This window comes from Peromyscus maniculatus, chromosome 18, assembly GCF_049852395.1.
Source record: "Peromyscus maniculatus bairdii isolate BWxNUB_F1_BW_parent chromosome 18, HU_Pman_BW_mat_3.1, whole genome shotgun sequence".
Classification (NCBI taxonomy): domain Eukaryota; kingdom Metazoa; phylum Chordata; class Mammalia; order Rodentia; family Cricetidae; genus Peromyscus; species Peromyscus maniculatus.
Window position 1 is genome coordinate 25,244,941 of NC_134869.1, and position 26,388 is coordinate 25,271,328.

The window sequence follows — 26,388 nt, forward strand, 5'->3', positions numbered from 1 at the left end:
ACCTTGATACTATTTTTTGTAGTACTATCTCTGGAATAGACTAGGTCTTGCGGGGGGTAGGGGGAGGATCTAATTTAGTGGTTCTCAATCTGTGGGTCATGACCTTTTGTGGGTGGGACAACCCTTTTACTGGGGTTGCATATCAGATATTTATTTTACGACTTATAAAATTATCAAGTAGCAAGGAAAATAATTTTATGGTTGGAGGTCACCACAATGTGAGGAACTGTATTAAAAGGTCCCAGCATTAAGGAAGGTTGAGAACCACTGATCTAATTAGATACAGTGGCTCAGCTAGCCAGTTTAGCCTATTTGGACTTCTAGAAGTCTAAACACAATTTTAAAAATTAAAGTCCTAAATGTTCTCTTCCTGTTCTCATAAAAACTCCAGCTATTTTTCAAGACTCAACTCTTTTTTAAAAAAAATATTTATTTATTTATTTATTTATTTATTTATTTATTTATTTATTTATTTATTTATTATGCATACAGTATTCTGCCTGCATCCTTGCAGGACAGAAGAGGGTACCGGATTTCATTACAGATGGTTGTAAACCATCCTGTGGGTGCTGGGAATCAAACTCAGGACCTCTGGAAGAACAGCCAGTGCTCTTAACCTCTGAGCCAGCTCTCCAGCCCCCCAAGACTGAAGTCTTATTTAATGCTGTCTTTGCTTGGCTGTGTTGTCATAGTAATAATCTGTTCGTGACAGTTGACCATTTCTGTTGTTTCACTTTCTAATTTGTGAACGTAGAACAGACCTTGAAATTCACAACGTCTTAACATTGCCTTATCCATGTACATCATATTGCTATTGCAGATAGAATGTCATTTCATTCACAGCAAGTAGGAATCACAAAAGAATGGATGCAGACATCACAAGGTTATCACAAAGGAAATAACATGTAGAGTGAGGATTTGAAGATGAATGGTGTTTAACAAATGGCAATGTTGGATAAAGCATTACAAATAACAAAAAATGTGCATTTGCTAGCCATGGCATTTTTTTTTTACTAGAGCCCAAGGAATTATAGATGTGGGCTGTTAATACTATATAATATTAATTCTTTATGTGTTCCTAACATAGAGCTATGATTTGAGTCTCTAAGTTTCATATAAGTCAGTCGTACTATTTTTATGATGTGTTTCTTTCATTCTGTATTGTTTATAAGATATACTAACTTCCATAATCAACATAACAGTTGATTTTTTTGCTGTTTATAGGCTATTCCATTATCAGTGAGAATACCACTGTTTATTAAGCCACACATTCATTGATGGATGTAAAGGTTACAAACACTGCTGCTACAGTTTTTGTCTGTCTTATGATATATGTGCATGAGAGTTTCAGTAGGGAATTTACCTGTAGGTAGAATTTCTAGATCAAAGTATAAGAATTTCCAGTGGGTCTGGAGAGACAGCCCAGCAGTTAAGAACAATTACTGTTCAGGCAAAGGGTCCAAATTTATTTAGTTTCTAGAACCCATGTTGAGCAACTCAATAACCATCTGTGATTCCAGCTCCAGAGGGTATGGTACCCTCTGCAGGACTCCATGGGCATCTGTACTCATACATACACATACGACTCCTACCCCCAACACATACGTACGCATAATGCAGAAATAAAAAAAATTAAGACTTCCCTTCAATCCAAATCCTTGTCCATATTTAATATGCCCAGATGTAAATTCTTGGAACACGTGTTATGGAGGCGTCTTTTAAAAGCTAACACTCACTGGGTGTGGTGACACACACCTTAATCCCAGCACTCAGGAGGCAGAGGCAGAGGCAGGCAGATCTCTGTGAGTTCAAGGCTAGCCTGGTCTACAAATCGAGTTCTAGGACAGCTAGGGCTGTGAGACAGAGAAACTATGTCTCAAAAAGCCAATAATAATAAAAGCTAATACTCATACTTTAATAAGCTTTTTATAAATTCTTAATTATTTGTTGGAATCATTTCATTTTCTTGTTGTATTTCTTTGTTCTTTCTGCCCCACCCCCTAGTTGCTTTGGTCCTGAGTTGAGTCTTAGACTTATCTGATGCCATCATTATCCTGTAGCTAATCTGAGTTGTGTCTGGTAGAACATCTGTTCAAAACTGTTGGCTTGTAGAGTTCAAATACTTGAATCTCTGAGAACATAGTCAATAGTCCATTATCTGGACATCAGTCAAGTCTATGAGTTATTTGAAAAATGGAATCTTATTTATTTAATTTATTTATTTATTGGTCTAGAATGTAAAAGAAGCACCGAAAGAAGCCAGGCTCTTCACTCCTGAAGAATTCTTTAGTATTTTCAATAGATCCATTGATGCCTTCAAGGACTTTATGGTGGCATCCGACAATAATGATTGTGTGCTTTCATCAACATTAGGTCCTGAGAAAGGTAAGGCATTTAAGCATTTCTACTTAAGCATTAAGCATTAAATGTATATAGGAAGATGAATCGTCTGAATCAACTGAATGTGTTGCCATAGTAATAACATCTGTGTTTTTCTAATAAAAAAAGCAAATATCTAATAAAAAAAGCAAATATCGATGACTACTAATGATTATTAATTATCTCAGTTTCCAAGACAAACACAGTACTTGATATTTTTAAATTGAAGAATTGTGTGAGTTAGCAATACACGATGGTGGTTCTCATTTTTCTTATCTGATATTTGTTAGTAGAGTGGAATTATGTTATTCTTCATCTCCAGTGTCCCTGATGTTCACTTCTCATATCTTTTCCTTAGGACTTAAATTCTGATTGTCATTAGTTAATTCTAATCCCTATCCTCCCTGAGCTGGGTCCCTATGACAGAACTAACTTCATTGCTTTCTTTTAAAACATGACGAATTACCAACAACTTTCCATTGTTCACGTTTCTTAGCATGGGTATGCATGCAATAAATCATCGTTCTGTAAGACTGACTATGGTGGACTTCTTGATACAACTGAGCTGCAGGACTGAGTATGGAATAAATAGGAACTGAATGATCTAGATTGGGAAGCAGGCCCAGAACATACTCTGGTATTGCACTTTCACCTTTTGGGGACTCTGTAATTCATATAAATCACCGTGTAACACTGACGCATTATTGCTTTCTATTTAGATTCCAGAGTCAGTGTCACAAAACCATTTATGTTACCCCCTGTTGCAGCCAGCTCCCTTAGGAATGACAGCAGTAGCAGTAATAGTAAGTACACGTATCTGCGTTAATGCATGCATGGCTCCGAGTAGCCTCTATAGGAGTATTGCATGGACTTTACAGAAATTTTATACATTATTACTAATCATACTGTTCTGTTACTGTTATTCCTTGTATGGTCTTCCTGACAATTAAATATCTGATTTATAGAATTGGATTACCCTAGAGTTTAAGATAATGATGAAGGAATTAGGCCAATGAACTTTCTGCTAAGATTGTTTTAAATAAGGCATGAAATTAATTGTAGATGTATGATAAAGACTTCTTTTTTAAAATCATTGTAGGCTTAAACTTCATGGAGAATGTCTCTGGTCAAAAATGGAGTTTTAAAATTTCAAATTTCAAGTGCATGTGCTAACTCTCTTCAATTCCAAGGATATTTTCAGTTTTGTGTCTCAGTATGTACTACTGCATGTTTAGAAAATTGGTGACGTTATTATTTTACCTAAGAATGTATGTTAGAGGAGAATGTACTTCTTTCCCTAAGATTTCTGTCCTCTTTACCCAAGAACCCAGGTTCCTGGAAGACTGTCTTTACTTTCAAGTCTGTGCAACAATAATTATAAAGGTTACTGAATATACTGGGTATATTTTGGTCTCATTGTTTTACAGATTTATAGGAGCTCATAGAGTTTTCAAAGAAAAATCTCTGAAGTACACATTTCAGAGTTTTTTCCATCAAACGTTGGCCTGAACCTAAAATAAAAATATATATGTAGTCTATCATTCTAAAGAACATCTATACATTTCGCAGTGTAATTGTTTAATATATCAGGTGGAAGGATGCTGCCAGAGCTCATTGGCTGGCAGTCGACAATGTCCAGTGTTTGCAGGACAGGCTCCAGAAACCTAAAATTTATAACACAGCAGATCGGACAAGTTTCTGAAAGGGACTCGGCCTCCCACTCACCTTCTCAGAGAAACCACTTTTAGCATCTGTCTCTGTTCCTGTCTCATTGATATTAATATTAATAGCTACTATTTCCATCCTCCTTACTTGGCTTTTAATTTACTCAACCTGTCCCAGATTCTTAAGTTGGAAAGATTGCATCGTTGATCTTAAACTATTTTTTTTTTCTTAGAGGGTAAAAGTTCTTTTGTGTGCACTGGTGTTACTGAGTCCTATACACTTTTGTATATTGTGTTTCTGGGGTTTTTCAAAAATATGCATACGTGCGTTGGTTTTTTTTGGGAAATGAATTCTTAATGTGTAACCGGGCTTGCTCTCTGCCTGCCTCAGCCTCTGAAGTGCTGGGATTACAGGTATGTGGTACCACACCCAGCTGCCTCTGGTATTTCAGCTCTACATGTATAATGTCATTGTTGTGGCTGAGCTTGGATCTGTCACCTTTTCCCCTTGCTTTCCTGTTCCAGTTTTTGTACTCTCTTTCTTCATTCTAGTCCCTTTATTCTGAGGGATCCATGTCATCTCTATTTGATCTTCAATATCTCTTTTCATTATTTATAGTGATTTGGGGAACTAAAATATACATCTTAACTTGTGATATTTTTCTTAGAGCTAATATTGGTGTACTTCAAGAAAAACACGGACCTTGCCTGAACCAAGCTATTGTGTTTATACATGTCATACCCTTAAGTCATAAACCCTCATATTTGGAGTTTTCAAACTGTTGTTCTAAGCGACTGTGTATCCTTTCAAGTAGAAAAAAGTGTGTCATCTTTTATGTTATTTTCATACCTTCCATTTTTTCCTCAATCCAAGTTTCTACCTAACATTACCTCTTTTCAGGAAGCAAAAACCTCTTTAGCATTTTCTGTAACACAGATCTGTTAGCAACAGATCTTTTTTTTTCTTTTATTTGAAAAATGTTTGTAGTATTTGTTGCATGTAGAGGTACTTTTTATTAAATAGCAAATTCTGGCTTAGTAACTTTTTCTTTTCTTCCTTTAAAGACAGCATTATATTTTCTTTCTGCAAATACTGTATCTAAAAGGCAAAATCAACCATGTGTGGTGTTTTTTCTTCATGTAAACACTGGATGTATTTTCCCTTATGTTGTCTTCTTTTATTTTTTGAGCAATGTGCAAGATGCCAATGACAGGTGACTTCCTTTGTATTTATTTTTCCTGGATTTTTGTCTAGTTTCTTGAATTTCTAAGTTTATTTTCAATCCCAAAGCTAGGGAGAGTTTGCCCATAGTTTTTGCAAATATTTCTTCCTTATTTATTCTCTTGTTCCTCTCCTGAGATAACCATTCACACATTATTTTGTCAATTTAGTATTGTGGTAGGTGGCACAAAAGTCGCATTGTTTTTATTTTATCTTTTTCTTTTTCCTTCTCTTAAGAAAAGATCTCACCCAGTCCAAGCTAACCTTGAGCTCACGGGTTTCTGATACTTTGCTTCCACCTCCCAGGTGCTGGGACTCCATGTATTCATTTTGTGAAACCTCTTTATCTTTCTTGATCTCAATACATACTCTTCATTTATTTGTTTTCCAGTTTGTTAAGGTTTCCTTCTACCAACTCTGGATTGATCTTACAACCAGAGTCTGCTTTCATTTCTAGTTTCTTTTTTATGTTCTAGAATTTTCATCTGCTTACTCTTTACTCTTGATACTGAGATTTTTTTTTTTTCTTCTGGTTTTTCTAGACAGGGTTTCTCTGTGTAGTTTTGGCACCTTTCCTGGAACTCATACTATAGACCAGCCTGGCCTTGAACTCACAGAGATCTGCCTGCCTCTGCCTCCCGAGTACTGGGATTAAAGGGGATTAAAGGCGTGTGCCACCACCTCCCTGTGGTGCGGAGATTTTCTATCTTCATTATCAAGACATGTTTTTTTTTTTTTTTTTTTTTTTTTGTCTAACACTCTTACCACTTAAGTTGAACACGTCTGTCATCTTAGCATTTAATCTCTATAGCTTGTGTGTGTGTGTGTGTGTGTGTGTGTGTGTGTGTGTGTGTGTGTGTGTTCCTGATTGTGGCCAGATATTTCTCTATAAACAGTCAGTAATAATTTAACATATGCCGAATATCATGACTGTTATGTTGTTAGATGACTTCTGGGTTCTGTAGCCATTGGATTTCTTTGAGAGGCCATTGAGTTTTGTTCAGTTAGAGGGTCATTTACTGATAGATAAGCTCTGCCTTCCTTTCCAAGCTTGTTTTAAAACTTGGTTAGGGACAAGGAAAAGGTAACCTCATTCTTAAGGTTTGAGGTTTCTGAGATGTCTCTAGAGTACTATGGATACTGAACACTCTGTGCTGTAGACCTCTGTGTATTGTTGTGACACTATGGTGTGTGTGCTTGCTGTGTTCCTGCCAGCCTTTGTTATGTGTCTTCCTGTGCATGTGCAGATTATTTGTCTCTTTAAGAGACTCATCAAAAAGTTTGAATGCTTCTAATTTGCATAGTTCATTTCCATCAAGTACAACCCTGCCTGAACTTACCCAAGTCAGCAACCCTTAACTTCCATCCCGCAAGAGAGCATTGAGTCTTAGTGGAGCTCTCTCTTCCCAGCCCAAAGAAGCCAAAAGCTAGAAACTAAATCAGTAATGGGTCTCATTCACTTTGTTATTTCTTTCTGTTAGCAATCACACCTTTGTACTGTTTGTAGGCTAATTTGTGAAATTCACATAATGTTTCCAGGATTATGATGTTGTTTGAGATGGCTATCACCATCATGATTAAAAGCAAAAGAATTTCCTACTTAACAACTTCAAGAAAACCTGAATGCGAAGTCCAAAAGCTATTTAAACCTTTTTATTGTTGTTGGCTAGGTGGACATCCTGTTCTAGCTTTCCTCTCCTTCCCCGTTTTCATTTATTTTGCCCTTTTGCTTTCTTACATGTCACAGCTTGGCTAGGTATAATGTCACTCATAAGTTAGATACCAATGAGTAGAATAGTCTTTTGTGGTGCTCATATCCTAAGAGGTATGAAGGAAATATCTATATACAGTGTATAATGTGAATCATCATAGAAGTTTAAAATGGTTTTACTTGTAGTGTCAAGGAAATTAATCTGTTTGGGGGAAGAATGATCAGGAAAATTTGAAAAAAGCATCGTAGTTTGTAGAAATAAGAGTTATAAGCAATCAGGTGGTGCTTATATCCTAGGAGGTAGAGGCGGATGAATCTCTGAATTCAAGGCCAGCTTGGTATACAGAGTGAATTCCAGGACAGCCAGGGCTGTACAGAAAAACTTGTCTTGAAAAACAAAACAAACAAAGAGTTATAAGTTGTGATAATCAGAGGACCAAGACATATCAAAGATGTGAGTGGGTAGGGGGAAGTCATATACAGGCCTGTCATTTATATGAATGGGATTATAGTTACAGAGTAAATAGTACCATTCTTTATGCAAAACAAAATAGTGTTTCCAGAACACTTACATTTGAGAGCCTTCCAGACAGTGTTGCAATAGTATAGAAAGAAAGCCTTATTTGTGATCAAGTACACATCTCCTAGAGATCTGCTATGAATCAGGATATTTGGATACCGACCTTAGGCAAGTTGCTTATGCTTTCTAAATCTTTAGTCTGGTGTGTGATAATCCCCCTTTACAGGACTTCTGTGAATTTAAATGAGTTGGTATGCATGTGCATGGAGCCATACTTAATGTCTAGAAAGAGTTAGTCATTGATATGAAGACCACTAGACACGACTGTGGGGCAGTGACTCTGTTGAGTTTGGAATCTAAATCATTTGCCTGTTTCCTAAGTACTAAGAGAGCCATTGTATGGGAGTTCTTAAGCAGGCTAACTCCCTACAAAGAAGCCCAGCAAGATTAGCACCATTGTTTGTGTTCCAGGTGTTTTCCAGATGTTTATTACTATGATTTGTAGCAAATCAGGCCATAAGCTCTTTCAACCATGGACAGGTTCTAATAATAATGAGCTACAATCCATGCAGTTATTACCCAGGGATTGAGGATGATTCAGATCCTGTCTAGATCGGCTCTCTTTTCCCGCAAAGTCTTGGCAGGCAGTCTCTGTACGAAAGCACAGCTCTGTTATATGCATGGGCTTTGGTTCAAATACTCTTCATGTGGGCCCTGAGGCATCCAGCTCTGGTGGAGAGCCTCAGTGGAGGTGCCGAAGTCCTCCCTGAAGTTAGTGTAAGGAGCCTTTTCCGATAAAGCTGTTCTCTCTCTGCAAGGATTGGCATGATGAGTGTACCTGGGGGAACTGAGGCTTGGTTTCCAAGTGTGAAATAACAAAATCAACATTGACCTCTGGAAAAGGAATATCACCCATGCCTTTTCTTCCCCTTGTCTTTATGGTCCTTCTCTCTTCCTTTCCTGTAGAAGAAATGTTGTTGCATTTAGACTGCACAACTTGTGTCTACAATCGTCCTAGGGTGAATGGTCCTAGTAGATAGTGGTGGCCATAGCTGGTTGTCCTTCAAAGGGAAGACAAACACAGCTTAATTATTTATTTGTAGACAGTGATACTGAAATTCCCAAAGTGGTAAAATTGCTTATGACGTATGTAGCTGAAGTTTTGTGTGTGTGTGTGTGTGTGTGTGTGTGTGTGTGTGTGTGTGTGTGTGTGTCCGTCCGTCCCTCCTGGTCCGCAGCCGCTCAGACCCAAGTAAATACACAGAGGCTTATATTAATTAAAACTGCTCAGCCATTAGCTCATGTTTACCACTGACTAGCTCTTATACTTAAACTCAGCCCATTTTTGTTAATCTATACTTCTCCACGTGTTCCGTGGCTTTACCTGTGTGCCATTACATGCTGATCTCTAGATGGCAGGCTGGTGTCTCCTGACTCAGCCTTCCTCCTCCCAGAATTCTCCTTGTCTACTTATCCCATCTATACTGCCTGCCTGGCTACTGGCCAATCAGCATTTTATTAAACCAGTGTACAAAAGCATTATCCCACAGCATTTCCCCTTTTCTGTTTAATTAAAAATGAAAGTTTTAACTTTAACATAGTAAAATTATATATAACCAAACAGTTAGCAAGTAAGAATTACAGTTACAATATCTAGTCTATTTATAGATGTACATCACTGCTTCTGTTATACTCAATCTGTTTGTAACTCAAGGGAAATTTTGTTTTGGAGAGAGAAATGCATATTGGTCCCCAACCTAGGATACCTAAAACATGTCTGTCCTGAGGTTATATGATGTAGCAGGCCAGAGAACTGTTCATTTTTTCTTGAGGAAGTCGTTTTTTACTATGTAAGTGATTGGTACCCCTTCCCACAACTCCCCACACAATCCCTGCATTTTATACTGAACACCCACACCTTAGCTTCCCCTCTAACCCATGCATGTGCAGGAGCTCCCAAGCGAACATGATGTTGGAAGTACAGGAATCAGAATTAGGAAATTCCCTCCCCGTCCTTTACACATGCTGGAGGAATAGCGGATTCCTGTTCTCATTATAGTAGATATGATTTATTTCTTACCATTTAGATTAAACCTCTGAGTTTTCCCCTTATCAGCAAGAGTTTACATACATAGTAGATCTGTCCCTTTGTAGTAATCCCTTAGAGGGGTGTCAGATGCTAAAGAAGTAATTGGAAGCTGACCTCGTGACCAAATTCCTGTTATAAGGTTAGCTAAAAAGCCATCACTTTACCTTGATCCTATTTTAATGTGGGTCCTGTAATTGTTGGAAATTTCTAATTTCTTAGAAAGGAAATTCCAGGCTAGCAAATGTGCCAAGGTTTCCAAGTAACTAAGTTGTTCTTCTTAAGGAGTCCTATGGGAAAATCAGATTCAGTTCTGCTTTGGGAGAAAGAGACCCAGATGACTCTTCCACCTCTCGCCTCAGCACTTTATCTATTTTCGATTATAATCGTCAGCATGGTATTATCTCTTATGATGTCTGTCAGTACACACACACACACCTGAACACACACACACACACACACACACACACACACACACACACACACCATATAAACATTATTGGTATATATTTTTTAACTACTTGCAGCTTCATAAGGAAAGGTGTAGCAGGATCAGGGAAGGTATTAGCTGTCAGTACCATTTGCTTTTGTCCTTAAGGTGTTATCTTGAGAGGGGTGACAGTGGTGGCAACGGTCATTCTTCTGGTCATTTTAAACTTTCTGATGTAGAAAGTAAAAAATCCCATTTCCCTGTGTGTACTGAGGTTGTGAATGAGCAAAGAATCGTCATCATTTTAAGGCTGCTTAAAGTGCTGTATCTGCAGCATGCATTTAACACTTGACTGTCTGCAACAGACTAACCCCAGCTGAACGCATGCAGGATCTGATCCACCTTGCAAGGCTCTTTAAAGTTGGGGGGTTGGTCGGAATGCTAAAGAGCGAGAAAGCTAAATAATATTGGGCAATTGATTAGAGAAGAGAGATTTGCTTGATGGTAGAAATCTTTCCTGCCCAGGAATATATCCATCCTGTATTCCAAATATGCATGAACCTTAAGCACTGGAAGTCTCCTGCCCGTTGAGTTTCTTTCTTTTTTTTAAAATGCCTTCGTGTTTTAGAGGTTATGTGGATTTATACTGCTTGCAAAAAGAAAATTCAACAGAAAAGCCTGCTCTTTGAAAACTGTAAAGGATTGTCTACGTCAGTACGGAAACCTTTGGGAACAACCACAGCCTAATGGGCAGACCTCTAGCAGGCAGCAGCTGTATTCACCACTGTGTTCTTTGAATTTACAGGGAAAGCTGCGAAGACCCCTGAAGACCCGGGCCTCCAATGGACAGCCATGGCGTTGCCGGCTCTCATTTCTCTTGTAATTGGCTTTGCTTTTGGAGCCTTATACTGGAAGGTGAGCATTGCTCTTCTTCCCCACCCCATCATCAACTTTACATATTTGTTCATACTATATAAACATATATACATGTGATTAATATACTACTCTTTTCCTAGAAATGCTTCTATGGTTGGGGGGGGCATGGTGGTGACAATCATTTTTACTATAACATAGAGCCTCAATGAAATTCGAGCTTTAGAAAAACTTCCATCGTTCTCCATCATGCATTGGAGCAATCCTGGAACAGAGAATGCACACTTAAGGGGTGGGACCCAGTTTAATTGTCTGAATTAAATAGGAAAAGGGAGAAAATATGTTGAGAATCATATGCTTGTACTTAAAAGCCAAGCAGAAGTGTCTTTATGTGGCTGCTACTTCGAATGCTACCTCTTTTGTTCTCTTATTGAAGCTTGTCTGAAATTTTGAACGTGCTAAATCATTGTGACTTGGCTTTAAGAAATATCTTTTTAATTTGATTACTTTTTATAGAACAGCCTAAAAATGTTGAGTTGATAATACCTGCGTAGCTTTCATTGCATACAAAGATTTTGCATGCTTAAGAAGAAGGACGGGGTGCAGGAGGAAGGTGGAGAGATGGCTCAGTGGTTAAGTGCACTGGCTTCCCTTCCAGAGGACCTGGGTTCAATTGCCAGCACCCACATGGCAGCTCACACCTGTCTGGAACTCAGTTCCAGGGAATCTGACACCCTTCCCCCCAATGCACATAGAATAAAACCAAATAAATTATTTTTTTAAAAAAGAAAGAAAAAGTACTCGAGACAGCCGTTAATTGCCTTCGATGGTGCAAGTGAAGACCACTGTCCTCAAAACATTGCGGCGGTCACTGCTGTTTCAACAGCACACGTCATTGGTTTGTTTGTTTTTGTTTTTTCCAGAAGAAACAGTCAAGTCTTACGAGGGCAGTTGAAAATATACAGATTAATGAAGAAGATAACGAGATAAGGTATTTTGCTCGCTTAACCGTGTGCTCAAATGAGCTTGGGGTCGCCATTTCTCCTGCTGAGCATGCGCATGAGCGTGAACATCTTTGTTCATTGTGGGGCCGCCCCTGCCATGCGGTGTATTCCAGATCTTTTGCTGTCTCTGACCTCCCTCAATCCTGGCCTTTCCCTGTGGAGTAATTGTCTCTGGAGGCACATTTGCCTGTGTTCTCTTTTCCACAGACGGCTGCGTCCTTTGAGATAACCTTTTTCACCCGTGTCTGCTGTCTGTCTTATATTTGTTGCCCGAGTTGCTATCTCAGAATCTTCTTTCACCAGCTCTTGTAAATACTTTCTTTGTCGTGTTCCTTCGTAAATCTCTGTGATGCTACTTCCTGTTCAGAACACTTCAGATGACTTTTGTCTTGCAGCCTTAATACAACTTTTCCTTCAGTCTGGTTTCTGCAGCCCTTAACTGTGCCCAATTTATTTAGCCTTTTATCTAAAGCTAAACAAAACCATTATTTTAAATGTTTTCCAACCTACTGTAACTGACCCAGATGACTCTTCCACCTCTCACCCAGGACTTTCTCTGTCTTCAATTATAATCTTCAGCATGGTATTATCTCTTATTGTGTCTGTCAATACACACGCACACATGAACACACACACACACACAGCATATAAACATTATCGATATATATATTTTAACTTATTTCAGCTGATGATGTTGAGACAATGTCATCTCTCTTCCCTATAGGACAGACATGAAGATAAGCTTCTTACGTGTTTGAATTATCCCCTCCCCGCCCAGCCACTTTTTTGCTACTGTATTTACTGCATTTCTAGATCAGCGTCTCACAATGCCCAGCTGGTGATGTCCTTCAGAATCTGCCCAGAAGCAAATGAGGATTTTTCTTGTTGTTTTTCAGTATGTTGCAACAAAAGGAGAGAGAATTTCAAGAGGTGTAATTGTGGATGTATCAACATTGTTACCTTCGCACAGTGGTAAGTTGCAGTTGCTGGAAAATCAAGCCGTAGGAGCTTGCAAGAACCGTAGAAGATCTTAAAGGCCAACATTTAGAAACAAACTTGATTGTTATGTCCTTGATGTCACTGATGTCTGAATGTAGGCTGAAGTAGTTACAAAGTTGAATTGTGTGTCTCTCACTGGCAGATTCTCGGGTTTTTGAAAGGTAGGGAGTCTTGGTCCACGCTCCTGGGCTGGTTTTAGATGGGAGAGACATAAAATATTAATCATTGATTGTTGACTTGGAGTAAAAGAGCAAATTGGGAATAAAATAAAATAATAAAGAAACAACAAATACAACCAATTTTATTTAGGAGTGACCATTATCAAATGCCAGTGACCCATTTGCAGATATTTAATAAAGAGAAAACCCCAAACGATTCTCCTACCATTTAAAGAAAAAAAATCAGTGTCTTCTAGTCAGAACAAAACTGTCAAGGCAAAACGCTGCTTGGTGCCGGCCTGCTTGGTGTACTGACTCCATAAACCAAGAACAGATGCCTGATGTGATTGTGTGGCTTGGGGTGGGGGACACTGTACAGGAAAGGAGAGTATGGCAAGGCAAGAAGGGACAGATGTTCATTATCTCTCATGCTATCTACTTTTCCTGCTCTTGGGTAGAGACGTGGTTGGTGGGACACCCAGAAAGCCATCATCTGAATCCAGTATCAGTTCAGCCTTTGACTCACTTTCACTTCCGGTACCTGGTCATTAATAATTGCTCTCTGGGCCTTATGTACATTTCCCACACCTAGTGGGAATGTCTGCTTCTCTCCCCAGAGCCTCGGTTCTTCCAACACACCTTCTTGTCAGAGGACCATTTGCTTCTTACTTCAGATAGAGTGTCAGCTGAACTCTCCTTTCCCTATAGGTCACTGTCCTTCCAGCTGTCACTCTGTCCCAGATTCCAAAATTATCTCTCCAGAGTGAATCTTCCCTGGGGGGGACCCTGGGTCATAGTCTCTGCGTCTTGCTCTAGTAACTCACTTTGATTGGTATAAAAGACCATTTTTAACAACCAGACTTAACCATGAGATGATAATTGCTCCATATACGTTTGAATTTTGCCGTCAGCCATCCCCCTGACTGCCACGCACAGAGCATGAGTATAGTTCTTATCTGCTCCCATCTCAGCTTCCCAAGGCTCATTTTCCTCCTCTTTAATAATATAAGAAATGATAAGGAAATGGAATCTCCTTCCCCCCCCCAAAACAGTATTCTCTAAGCTGAAACTATTTTTCTTCCTAGAAACCCCTTTCTCTTTCCTCTAGACCCAGCACAAACATCACTGTGTCTTTCTCATAACTGCCATTCACTTCCTTAACGCCAGTCATTCACACACCTCGCCTTAAGGGGTTAATTGCATCCTAAAAGCTCAGGTGCTATCCACTGTTGTTTGGTTTGGGGGTGGCATCCCAGGGATCCTGTCTTGGTACCTAGTTCTTCAATCCTGTGGTTGGGATTGTGGCGTTTGCCCTCTGATATTTGGATTATGATGGGGAAAACAAGCCACTACTTAGGAGGAAAAGAATTGATGACATTTTAGAACAAACATAATCAGAGGAGTTACGCATACTTCCACTAGTCCTGTAATGTGCAGGGACAGGAACAGGGTCTTTCTGGTTCACGCCATATTCCCAGAACAGAGCACATTGCAAGGATAATATGGATTCCTGATGAAAGTTTGTTGAACGAATGCATTGGTGAGGCTTAAGTTATTTTAACCAAGCAGAAGGGAAAACACCGAATAGTTAATTCTCCGAAGAAAATAAAATTTGTAGACCAAATTAAGAGTAATATTTTAAAAGTAAGGAAATAATGTGGAAGGAATTAAATAATGAGCTGGAAGCAAAACAAGTTTTTTTTTTAAAGTGTCAAAGTTGTGTTTATTTGGCATCAAAGATGAAAAATTATATATTACACTAGAATTTGACTTTGTCACCGAGATGATATTAACGACCCACACAACAGCAGGGGCTGTATGGAAATACAGCTTAAAAGAGAGAAATGAAATAGAGATAACTTGCATTAAAAGCTTGATTTATGTTGGTACGTTAGAGAGAAATTGTGTTCTTTTTTCTTCTCACATTGTTATTCCAACAAACTGTGAAAGGTACATTGGTGCACTCACAGCAGCATAGCCTAGTTGTGTGCTTGTGTTAATTGTGGCCTGCAAAAGGCACTAACACAGAGTCATATTTTGAAGTAAGGAAGTTTAAAAAGTTCAGAAATAACTAATGGAGTGTGTGAAGGGTACACTACCAAAAGGTAAGCAATGAGGCCACTGAATGTAGAAAATGTGAACTTGTCACAAACCCAGATATTGATGTGGACAGCACCCCTTAGGATTATGCCAGGCCCACTCACAGTCCATCTCTTTTATCTGAAGGGGAGGAGAAATCACCGGCAATAGAGCAAAGACTTGGTCCTGTGATTGATAGAGGTGATGTTTACATATACTAGATGCATCAAATGATTAATAATTGGTAGGAATTTGTTGTTGTTGTTGTTTTTATTTTTCAAAACAGGGTTTCCCTATAGCCTTGGAGTCTGTCCTAGAATTCACTCTGTAGACCAGGCGGGCCTCGAACTCAGAGATGCACCTAGCTCTGCCTCCCGGGTGCTGGGACTAAGGGCGTACGCCACCACTGCCCTGCGGTGGGTAGGATTTTATTAGCAGTAGAGAGGGTTAATGTAGATACTTCTTCTCATGGCCTAAACAAAGATGGCAGGGGCTCAGAGTACATGCCATTACAAAGCCATACAACTGGTAGAAACGGAAGTCACATACACAGGGCGTCCTAATTAGGGTGACTGTTGCTGTGATGCAACACCATGATCCAAAATGCAGGTTGGGGAGGAAAGGGTTTATTTGGCTTATGCTTCCTAATCACTGTTCATCATCAAAAGGATTCAGGACAGGAACTCAAACAGGGCAGGAACCCAGAGACAGGAACTGATGCAGAGGCCATGCAGGGGTGCTGCTTTCTGGCTTGCTCCTCGTGGCTTGCTCAGCCTGCTTTCTTACTTGGGACCACCAGCCCAGGAATTGAACCACCCACAATGGGCTGGGCCTTCCCCTATCAATCACTAATTAATAAAATGCCTTACAGCTGGTTCTTACGGGGGACATTTAAATGAAGATCCCTCCTCTCAGACGATTTTAGCCTGTGTCAAGTTGACATAACAACATCTGGCACACAGGGTCAATGCCGGGGCTGGGTGGGGGCGTGGGGGAAGAGTGGAAATCAGTTTGAAGACACATTTGAATTCTAGGAATACAGCTTGTGTTCCATTAGATAATTGAAAAGCTGTTCGAGGGGTTGGAAAAGTGTCAGCAATGTCATGAAAGCTGAGGCTTAGGAAAAGTCATCAGATATTGGTATGGCCCGAGGGACAGAGGTTTGAGCTGAAGGGAGAGGTTATGCCCAGGAGAAATGTCTTCCATTCAGACAGGAGAGAATGAGAACTAGGGTCAAGGCCGTGGCAATTAAAAAAAAAAAATGGACCACTTTGGAGACATCACAGTAGAACAGTCACCCAATCTTTACTGGTGGACTGGACAACTTGATGGGTGTCAGTGATGATTGGGAATTGAAGGCAGAAAGGATGATGGTGCTGTTAAAAGAAATGGGGCCCAGTGGTGGTGCACACCTTTAATCCCAGCACTCGGGAGGCAGAGCCAGGCGGATGAGTTCGAGGCCAGCCTGGGCTACAGAGTGAGTTCCAGGAAAGGCACTAAAGCTACACAGAGAAACCCTGTCTTGAAAAAACAAGAAAAGGAAAGAAAAAAAAAAGAAATGGGGTGTCTGAGGTCAAGAGAGAGCTCTTAATGGATATTGATAGTTCTGAGAAGTTACCACATAGAGTGACCTCAGGGTATGGAGGTCACTTGGGGCTAGAACTGTTGACGGGAATTTGAGAGTTATCTACACAGATTCTTACTGGACACCTTGGGAAAACCATTGTTGGCTCCCAGAGGAGGCTCAGGCTGCTGGCTGGTAGTAGTAAATAGTATGTGCTTGTAGCATGCATTTAATTACTTTCAGTTACTTTACCATTGTAAGAGTAGAAAGTAAATTACTCTAATTTCAAAAGATCTTAACATTGTATTTTTTCATATATTTATTATAATTTCAATATATAAAATTTTAAGTCTTTGTGGAAATATATATATATTATAATTCATATTTATACATCCACTCACACACACACACAGGAGTAGAAAGCCGTAAAGGAAGGAGGTTAAAAACAGCACGCCCTAAAATTTTCCTGTCGATCTGAGCTGCACTGGGAGAAATGGATCTGAGACTTGATATGAAAACAAGCTCACGCCATGCCTGGACATGTAGGGTGCAGGCTTAGAAATGGAAGGTCACCAGTCATGGAGGACCCTGATTACTTTATGAGATATTTTCTAAAAATGTCTGGGTTTGGGGAGGTTTTTTTTTTTTTTCTTCCCTGTGAGTTTTCTTTCATTTCTGCATTAGAAAGCAAACGATTAGAAATGGTTAGGTTAGGCCTGAGTTCAGGCCCCGGCTCTGCAACTAGTTCTAGCATCCTGGATGATTTAGAATCCTTTAACCTCCGTGTTTTCATACGCGGGCGTAGAGGACATGCTGAGGTTTCAGCCAGTGTACCACACGTAATGGTGGCATTGTAATATAATGTCGCCATTATAATATAGCCTCACTGTGTGACATGTTAGCCCATCTAGATTTGTAGACCTTATGCTGTTTCTACAACACAATCACCCAACGACTTGTTTGTAAGGTTGCATCTCCATCATTAAGTGACACATCATTGTATAGTGATGGAATCACAGTACCCATTTCATGGATGTGTTGCAAGATCCAAGGAATCATTATCAAGAAATTGTAATTTTGTTTGATGGAAAAATTGTCATCAGCCTTCAGTTTTCTCTTCCTTGCTTTAGTGACTCAAGGACAAAAATCCAAAATAGATTTCCAACCCGGTTTCTCTATATTTAATGAATGCTAGAATTTTGAATTATGCATAGCTTCATTGCTTCTTGTTATTCCAGTTTGCTTGCCTTGCCTGTGCTCTATTTTTAAAAATCTATATATTCTTGAAGTTTTCCTTTAATCGCTCTTCATTTATCTGTATGGATTTAAATCTGCTTTCCCAAATTACTGGAAAGCAGAAATATCTGAGCATTCAGTGGTTTAAAACCAGCCCTGAAAAAGGAAAACAAAGTGTGCCTTTCGCGTCTCACCAAGTACAATAAACTATACTGAGGCCAAGTGAATTCCTCAGTGTGTGATGAGGCATTTCAGCAGTTCTTCCTTGGTTTAGAAATACTTAGTGAGAACCTGTTGCTGTGATTTCCTAAGCTGGGAGAAGAGATGGCTCAGAACTAGCTAGACCAGCCAGAACACTGGAGCTGCTCAGGCATGAGGCTGTGGTACTATGGTTCTCCACCAGTACAGCTCTGTCTCCTACGGCACTGCACCTGGTTCAACCTCGGCACTTCCCAGACACTTCGTTGGGCTTCAGACCTTCTTTGCTCATCATCTGTCTACTATGTTGTATGCTAGAGAACTTCAAAGCTATGTAGATTGCTCATTCTCCTGTCACAGACTGAGATAAGTGGTGGTTCGGGGGCATGAAAGTCACGGGATATCAATTTATTCATTCTTTTTCCTTGTGCATGTGTGTTCATGTGCGCGTGTGCATGTTGAGACAAGAGAACAACTCGATGACTCTCATTCTCTGGGTGCCATCCGTCTTGTTTTCTGAGACAATGTCTTTTATCAGCTTGGAGATTGCCAATTCATCTGGGCTGGTTGGCCAGTGATGTCCAGGGATCTACCCATCCCCGCTGAGGTTACAAGTACATGCTACCACACAGGATTTTTTAAAATTTAAATATTATTTTTATTAGCTTACAGAGAAATGGGCTTTGGTATGGCCATATGTGAGTGTGTGTGTGTGTGTGTGTGTGTGTGTGTGTGTGTTAAATGAATTTCTAAATAGTCTTATTAAATAAGAAGCACAGAGCCAAATACAGAGGTGCAAGCTGTAGAGATCAGAGCAATAGCCAACTAACCTTAGCTCATCACCTCACCATAGCTTCCCAAGAGAGCCTCTTCCTGTCTAACCTGCACCTTTATTGCCTTCCTGTTCTGCCTTCTCACTGACTATAAGCCCAGCCACATCACTTCCTTGTCACTGCCTGTCTGTACAGACCTCCAGGTCTCTATGGTTGGTACTGGGATTAAAGATGTGTGTCACTATGCTTGGCTGTGTCCTTGACCACACAGAGACTCTACCTGCCATGTGATAGGATTAAGGGCATGTGCCGCCACCACCTGATTTCTGTTTATGACTATGAACTCTGATATCCAGGCAAACTTTATTAACATATAAATAAAATGTCACATTTCAGCACAAAATATCACCACATTTTACATATATATATATATATATATATGTATATATAGTATGTATGTATGTGCATATCTGTGTGTGTGTGATATTCAGATACATTCAAAATCAAACAATTATCAATAATGGTATCTGACACAACCGGTCCATAAGGATCCCATGCCCTCTTCTGGTGTGGAAAGAAAGCACCAATATACATAAATACACACACACACACACACACACACACACACACACACGATTTCCAAAATAGGTTCTGGTGACCAGCTCCTGTTCTCATACTTGACTGATAGACACTTTATCAGCTCAGCTATCTTCCCAGCCCACTTACCCATTTATTATTATTTTTAATTTTCAATGTTCTTATGTTACTATAGTATTTTTGAACAAAGTGTCCTTTTGGTTCTCTGCCTCCTCATTTCTCCTACCTTTCTGTCATTTACAGCTGTTTTTCCATAGGGGGAAAATTCAATTATTTTTACAATGCTACCTTGGATTTTTGCAGCATACTCATGAAATAAGCAGCATGTCCTCACCTTGTAACAGCCAACTCCCCCACCCCGCCCCCATCATTTCTTCCACTTCCACATCTCTTTTATGTCCTTTTCCCCACCCCACCCCCATCCTTCCTCCGCACCTATTTCTGTCCTTCCTGGTTTCCTTTATAGCTTCTTAAGTTTTATTCACATTTAAACCCATTTATGTGTGCATGTGTGTGAGCATGCATGTGTGTGTGTGTGAGTATGCATGTGTGTGTGTGTGTATAGAAGACCACACATTGTTTGATTTTTTTTTTCTGAATTTGGGTTCCCTCACTTAATAGTATACATTCAAGATCAAACCATTTTCCTACACTGTAATTTCCCTTTTTTTAAATGGCTGAATAAAATTTCATTGTGTATAGGCATCACATTTAGTTATCCATCCACCTGTTTAATGGACACCTAGGCTGGCTCCATTTTCTTGCTATCATGAACAGAGAAGCAGTGGACTTTATCCATTCTTACATCCAAGGAATATTTGCTGTGTGTATGGCATACTACATGCCGGGCCCTGTTCTGAGAGTCGTGCCACAACAATGAAGATAATAGATAAGTCATCTGACCTTATAGAGCTTCTAGTCTAATGAGAAGAGATGGGCAGCGGATCATAAATAAGATCATTTGCGATAATATGTCTTCCCAAGGAGACAGTGGCTGATCATCAGAGCTGATTTAAAAAAAAAATTCTACCAGTTTTTCAAATGTGACACATGTTATTAACTCTGTTACTCATTCCACGGTTATATGGGAGTTGTGAATTTAGCTGTTGAGAAGGAGAAGAAGGCAGGAAGACACATCTTAATCCCTCTCCTCTTTCTCCCTCTCCAGGCTGGTGACAGTTCATGTTTGCTTCATAAATGAAGCAGCTTTAAACACATGCCTATTCTGTCTCAAGTGACAGCCCTCATCTGTATCTGTTCTTGCTACCCATGACTGTGTGTGGATGATTCCGAAGTTGGAGCTGAGTGTTTAGCGGCAAAACTGGCACTGAATTCATCATCTACAAAGAAGAAGAATTTACATGGAGCAGGGCTCTGGAGGTTTTGCAAGTGATGACGGGAAAGAGAACACGTGTCTAGTCCACTTGCGCCATTTGCAAGGCTTGAGAAATGTCTAAGTGCTGAAAAAAAACCACACAGCTTTGTTCTTCAGTTACAACCTGCAGCCTGTAATTAATTCTGGTCTCTGCAAGTAGATCTCAGCCTGGATAGTGGGGGCGGGGGGGATTTATTTTTTCCTCACAAAGGGATGTAGAAAACAGTTTTAAAAACAATAACTCCATAGCATCAGCCACTGTATGGAGTTGAAAGCCATGGGGAGTTTTTTTTTTTTTTTTTTTTTTTTTTTTTTTGAGCAGGCATATCTGCTCTGTAGTTGTGATTAGCAAGAGGAGCCTAAGCTTCTTCGGCTCTTCCTGACGTAAACCATGTGCACCATATCCCACCGGGAAAATGGACATGGTTGACTGGTTCTATCCAGGCAGCAGAGCCAGTGCTGGACTCAAGTATGATGCCATGGTATACGGAAAACTCTCCAGTACAGTCATCGCAGCAGAAAACTGTAGGCATGGACCAGCGGAAGAGCATGCCGAGGAAGACGGTTGGCCCCCAGTGAAGCTGGTCTTTCCCCTTGACCACCAGCCTAGAGTGTGTAAATCATGTTTGCAAAAGTATAATGTGACATGTTTATGTTTGGAAACGACTACAGAGATATGAAAACAGACTTGGGAGAAAATGCTGAATGTGTAATAAGTCCCATTGTTTAAAAAAAATAATCATGGGAGAAAATAAATGATAATGTGTAGTACCTAAGGTTAGAAATGTACACTTTATGCTAATATGGGTGTTGCAAACTAAGTAACTGGGTTTGTACAAGAATGCCGGGACTCAGAAAACATTAGTTATTTACAGTGTAACCATTATCTCTTTAAAGTATCCATTTATTTAAAAATCAGACACTATATTCATTAAGGTTTATGAAACGAAATAAAAAGAGAGCTTTATGTAGTTATGCATGTCAGTTTGCTATTTAAAATGTGTGACAGCATTTCTCATATTAGACAGAAATTGGCAGTAATTCCACAATGAACATTGTGCTTTTAAAAACCAGAACTTGCAAGATATATTGTGGATTCCCCTGGTCCTTTTTTTTGTTTTTTAATAGTGAGAACAATTGACTAAAATCAAAGAATGGCTTTTCTTTTGCTTTTATTTTGGTGAAGGATCTTTTCGCCTACTCTAGACGCATAGAAAATTTAAAGCTTTTTATTCTAACTTAATCCTTGTAATAATTTTATTTGCCCTGTACTAAAACCTTAAGACAACCATTTTCAATGTAATTATGCAAAGGTGCATGGAGACCTAACTGCTAGCTTCTATTCTGTCTTGAAAGTGCATGAAAAAAAACCTAGCTTACATTCACAGCTAGTCCAAATACAGCTCCAGTACGTGGCTGCTGCTCCTCTTTATGCCAAAGAGTTAGATGGTTTCTATAGTTCCTTATCTAAGGCTCCGAGGTTCCTCTAATGCCGTCATTCCCACAAGATGAAGCCAAGTGCATTGAGACACTGCACTTACTTGTTCAAGCCCTCACCTATCCCAGGCTGCAACTGATTAGTAATAAACGAGAAATCAGGTTAGTTCCTGAAAGGGTCTGTTTTGTTGTTGGGCATTGATTTTGCTTTGAGGAGAATAATAGATGTAGGTTAGCACAAATCATAGGTGTAGGTGTATATAGATTGAGGCTGCTATTATTTCTCAGTTTTGTGGCTTGATTTATTTACCTGGCAGTTTCATTTTGCTCAGGCTTAGGACAGTGCTATTTCCTGAGCTTGAGAGTACAATAAATATACATCGGTTCTCACAGCTAGCAGTTGGATTTTAACGCTCAAAAACATGGTCTTCATCAATAGTGCGGAGTAAACAAATTTAACAGGTTATAAAATCCGAAATGGTTTACGGTGGAAGATGTGTCCTGCCTATTAAATATGTTGGTTCATTGAGAGTTACATGGATTGCCAATTTTTTTTAACATACTAAAGTTCAATAAAATGCATGAACGATAGGAAAATGCTGAACATTATTTTGAATACTAGCTGCTTGGACATTAACTATGGCCTATGGCGTACCTGCTTTCAGTTAAAAATACATATCTTTGCATATTTTATTCCATGTGTGTTCTGAATATTTTTCTTAAATTATGAAAACCTCCCAACTGAGAAGATAATGTGCAAAGTTGCCCTTACCATTGGCCCACTTTTTTTCCTGAGAGTTCTCTTTTTTAATGTTTAAAATTTGCTTTTTAATGAAAACAATCTAAGAAATCTTCAGAGTGCAAATTATATCGAAAGCTTCGGATCTCCTCAGTAGAAATCAGGCCTATAACAATCCTATCTGTGTGATCTGCGGGTTGTGATAGAGCAATTCTGGTTTTTGTATTGTTATTTAACATACTTAACACACTGCCACGTTGTAATGAATCAGAGAAAAATTAATTTCTCTATACAGTAACAAACCTGCACTACAAAAAGTATTGAGAAAATGTGGAAATATGTAAAAGTATGTATCCACAATGAAGTCTGTGCTTTTAGTTTAGAAATAAACACATTTCAGTGACCTTCCATGTGCTTAGAAAAAAAAAAGTGTGGCATAGTTTGGTTCTTTAATTCAATCGAAGTTATAAATGAGCAGAAAAATCCATGGGTGGAATCGAGATTGTTTCTACTGTGTTTCTACAGTAGGTGTTGATTTTGTGATTTAATTCTGATATGGAATCTTAGCTATCCTATACACATTCTTGAAGAAATGTATTTTTTAAACTTGACAGTTAGATATAGTCAGGTGACTGTTGAGAAAGATCGTCGGGGGACTCTGCTTTGCCACCTACAGATGTAATGTCACCTCCCTGTCTGGATCTCAGTTTTGTATTTGTGTGTGGGTAAGCTCTGAGGTCACCCTTCAGGAGTGAGCCCTAATGCCACACAATTCACAAAGCAGAGAAAGCAGCAGAAACAGTCCCAGGCAAAACACCCACCTCTGGCTTCTCCATAAGCGTTTGGTCCGGGAGAAGTCCTTTCTGTTTTAGTTTCTAATGTAAATAGGGTCCATTAGTAAAAGTGAAACTCGGTTTTAAGTAGGGTGAATTGGATAACCATTTACACTTGAGATGGCTTTTACCTTTGCTTAAGTAAATGTTTGGGATCACCTCTGTGGAAAGGAAACTGGTAGTGCATTTTCAATCAGGAAGAGAGGCAAGATATGGTATGTAACATTTGGAGATGTGTCTGAGGATGAATGTAAATGTTCTCATTTTATTGAAAGCTAAGAAAAAAAAATGTAGGGTGCTACTAAGGATCTTGGATGCCAAGAGATGTTTTCGAGCCAATCTGTAAGATGATAATCCATAAATTACATTTAAAATTGGAAAAGTAGGACACGAGTTTTAAAGTAAGCCGGTTTATCTTTGGAATGATACTGGGAAATTGGCTTTAAATGTAACCATTCAGATAAAAATTTATTTATGGAATCTGATTACACAACTCATGTTACTGCCTTCTACTAGCCAGTCTTAAAATGCCTTTGTCAGAATAAAATTAACGGCACCTCTTTTATAACAGGTGTGTGTTTTGGAGTGATCCATACTAAGGTGGATATTTATGATCCTAAAACGTTTACTAAGCATCGTAAATGCACAACTGCCATCTCCAAATATTTTCTTATAATACTGTTTTTAGAAAAAGAAAATTGTTTAAACAAAAAAACATGGTATTTTCATTTACTCAATTTCTAGGGTATTAAGACTTCACTAAATAAAATTTTCCAGTCAAAATTCCTATAGTCTTATTTTCCAGTAGTCTAGGGATTGGTGTGTGATTATTGTGTCCACCTGCCACTGTTTTTTTAAGTCACTAGACTTGAGAAGTATTCAGACATTCAGATGGCTTCACAGATATATTGCTAGTTCAGTCATAGATTGGAGTTTGCATATTGTAATGTAAATGTATGTCAACACTATTCTAAATAGTTTATGACTGAAGTTTAATTAAATAAAAGTTGTAAAATGTGATGTGTATGTGTATATACTGTATGTGTACTTTTTAAAATAGGTATATGTCCTGACCCTTTTTATACAGGTTTGAATTTGAAATTACATTATATAAACATATACTTTATTGTTCTAAATAAAGAATTTTATGCACCATCATAAATCTGCCCTCTCATTTGGTATCTTTAGGTTATTACATTATTGATAACATGGATTTAAAGTGAGAAATCCACGAAGTCTATTTAATGAGCAAAGGAATTTATTAAGGGGTAACTCACTACAGCATGGGAGATTTATCATAGGGTCCAGGAAAGTCTAGCTATGTTTCACGCTGATCTGCCTGGTCCAAGTTCTGCCTGGTCAGTCCCAGCATCCAAGCCATCACGGAGCCAAGAGAGTGATGCACACGGGCATCCCAGGTCTTAAGGGTCCCAAGTGGCTATACCCTAAGGGGATGTACTTCAAATCAAGGTGATGGGCATGTGTAGCAGTCACCTGGTGTCTCTCTGGGGGGCGGGGGGAGTGTGTGTGCTTCAAGATCATGGCTAGAACAGCTACCCACTACATCCCCCCCTTTTAATCTAAGAAAGTCCTAACCTAATACAAAACTATATGCAATAGGAATGATTATCAAATACAGTCCATTTATTAATATGTCAATAAAGGATAATGACATAAACAAAAATGGAACTACAACCAACGGGAACAACATCAAACAAGAGACACATACTGAAATCCAGAGATGTCCAGAATGTAGGTAAGTGGCATGTTTCAGAGATTATTCCAAAAGCTGTCCTATCCTTTAGAATATGAATCTAGTTTTTTTGTTTTTTTGTTTGTTTGTTTTTTCTGAGACAGGGTTTCTCTGCGTAGTTTTGCGCCTTTGCTGGAGCTCACTTGGTAGCCCAGGCTGGCTTCGAACTCACAGAGATCCGCCTGGCTCTGCCTCCCGAGTGCTGGGATTAAAGGCGTGTGCCACCACCGCCCGGCTCTAGTTCTTAATATGTTCTAGCTAAGATACGAGAAGATCGTAACTGTAAGTCTTCAACCCCATCAAAGACTTGAGAAGGAATATAGTAATACCTGAGAAAATGGGAAATGCACCAACCAACTTTCGGGAATCTTGTGGGAATAGACAGACAGCTGGCATCCTGGACAGTCATCTGAAGTTTCTCAGCATTGTTGGGGCATCCAGTTTGGCTGCAGGCCTAGAGTATCTGTCAGACCATTATCAGAAGCAGGAATTTTGAAAGACCATCTTACCCTGTCTTGGGAGAGTTCAGTAGTGGTGCACACCTTTAATCCCAGCACTTGGGAGGCAGAGGTAGGTGGACCTCTGAGTTTGAGGCCAGCCTGGGCTACAGAGTGAGTTCCAGGACAGCCAGGGCTACACGGAGAAATCTTGTCTTGAAAAAAACAAAAGACGGCATTAACACCCAGGCTGTGACATTAGGACATTGTGGTTACTTCGTACTGCTCTTAGAGCTACAGTTAAAGAGTTTAGAAAGATGT

At 39.3% G+C, this 26,388-nt stretch overlaps 1 protein-coding gene across 3 annotated transcripts in view; it reads left to right on the forward strand.

Annotated features, from left to right (window-relative positions):
• Window positions 1-25,039, forward strand: part of Kitlg (KIT ligand) — an 86,818-nt gene extending 61,779 nt beyond the window's left edge. Inside the window, exons 5-10 of one of the 3 annotated variants that reach the window (XM_006979578.4) lie at window positions 2,235-2,385; window positions 3,099-3,182; window positions 10,818-10,927; window positions 11,809-11,876; window positions 12,786-12,861; window positions 20,662-25,039. In XM_006979578.4, coding sequence (XP_006979640.1) covers window positions 2,235-2,385; window positions 3,099-3,182; window positions 10,818-10,927; window positions 11,809-11,876; window positions 12,786-12,825 — 453 coding nt within the window. In that variant the 3' untranslated portion in view covers window positions 12,826-12,861; window positions 20,662-25,039. The other 2 variants (XM_006979579.4, XM_042263170.2) reach the window with 2 other exon arrangements.
• The last annotated feature ends 1,349 nt before the right edge of the window (window positions 25,040-26,388 follow it).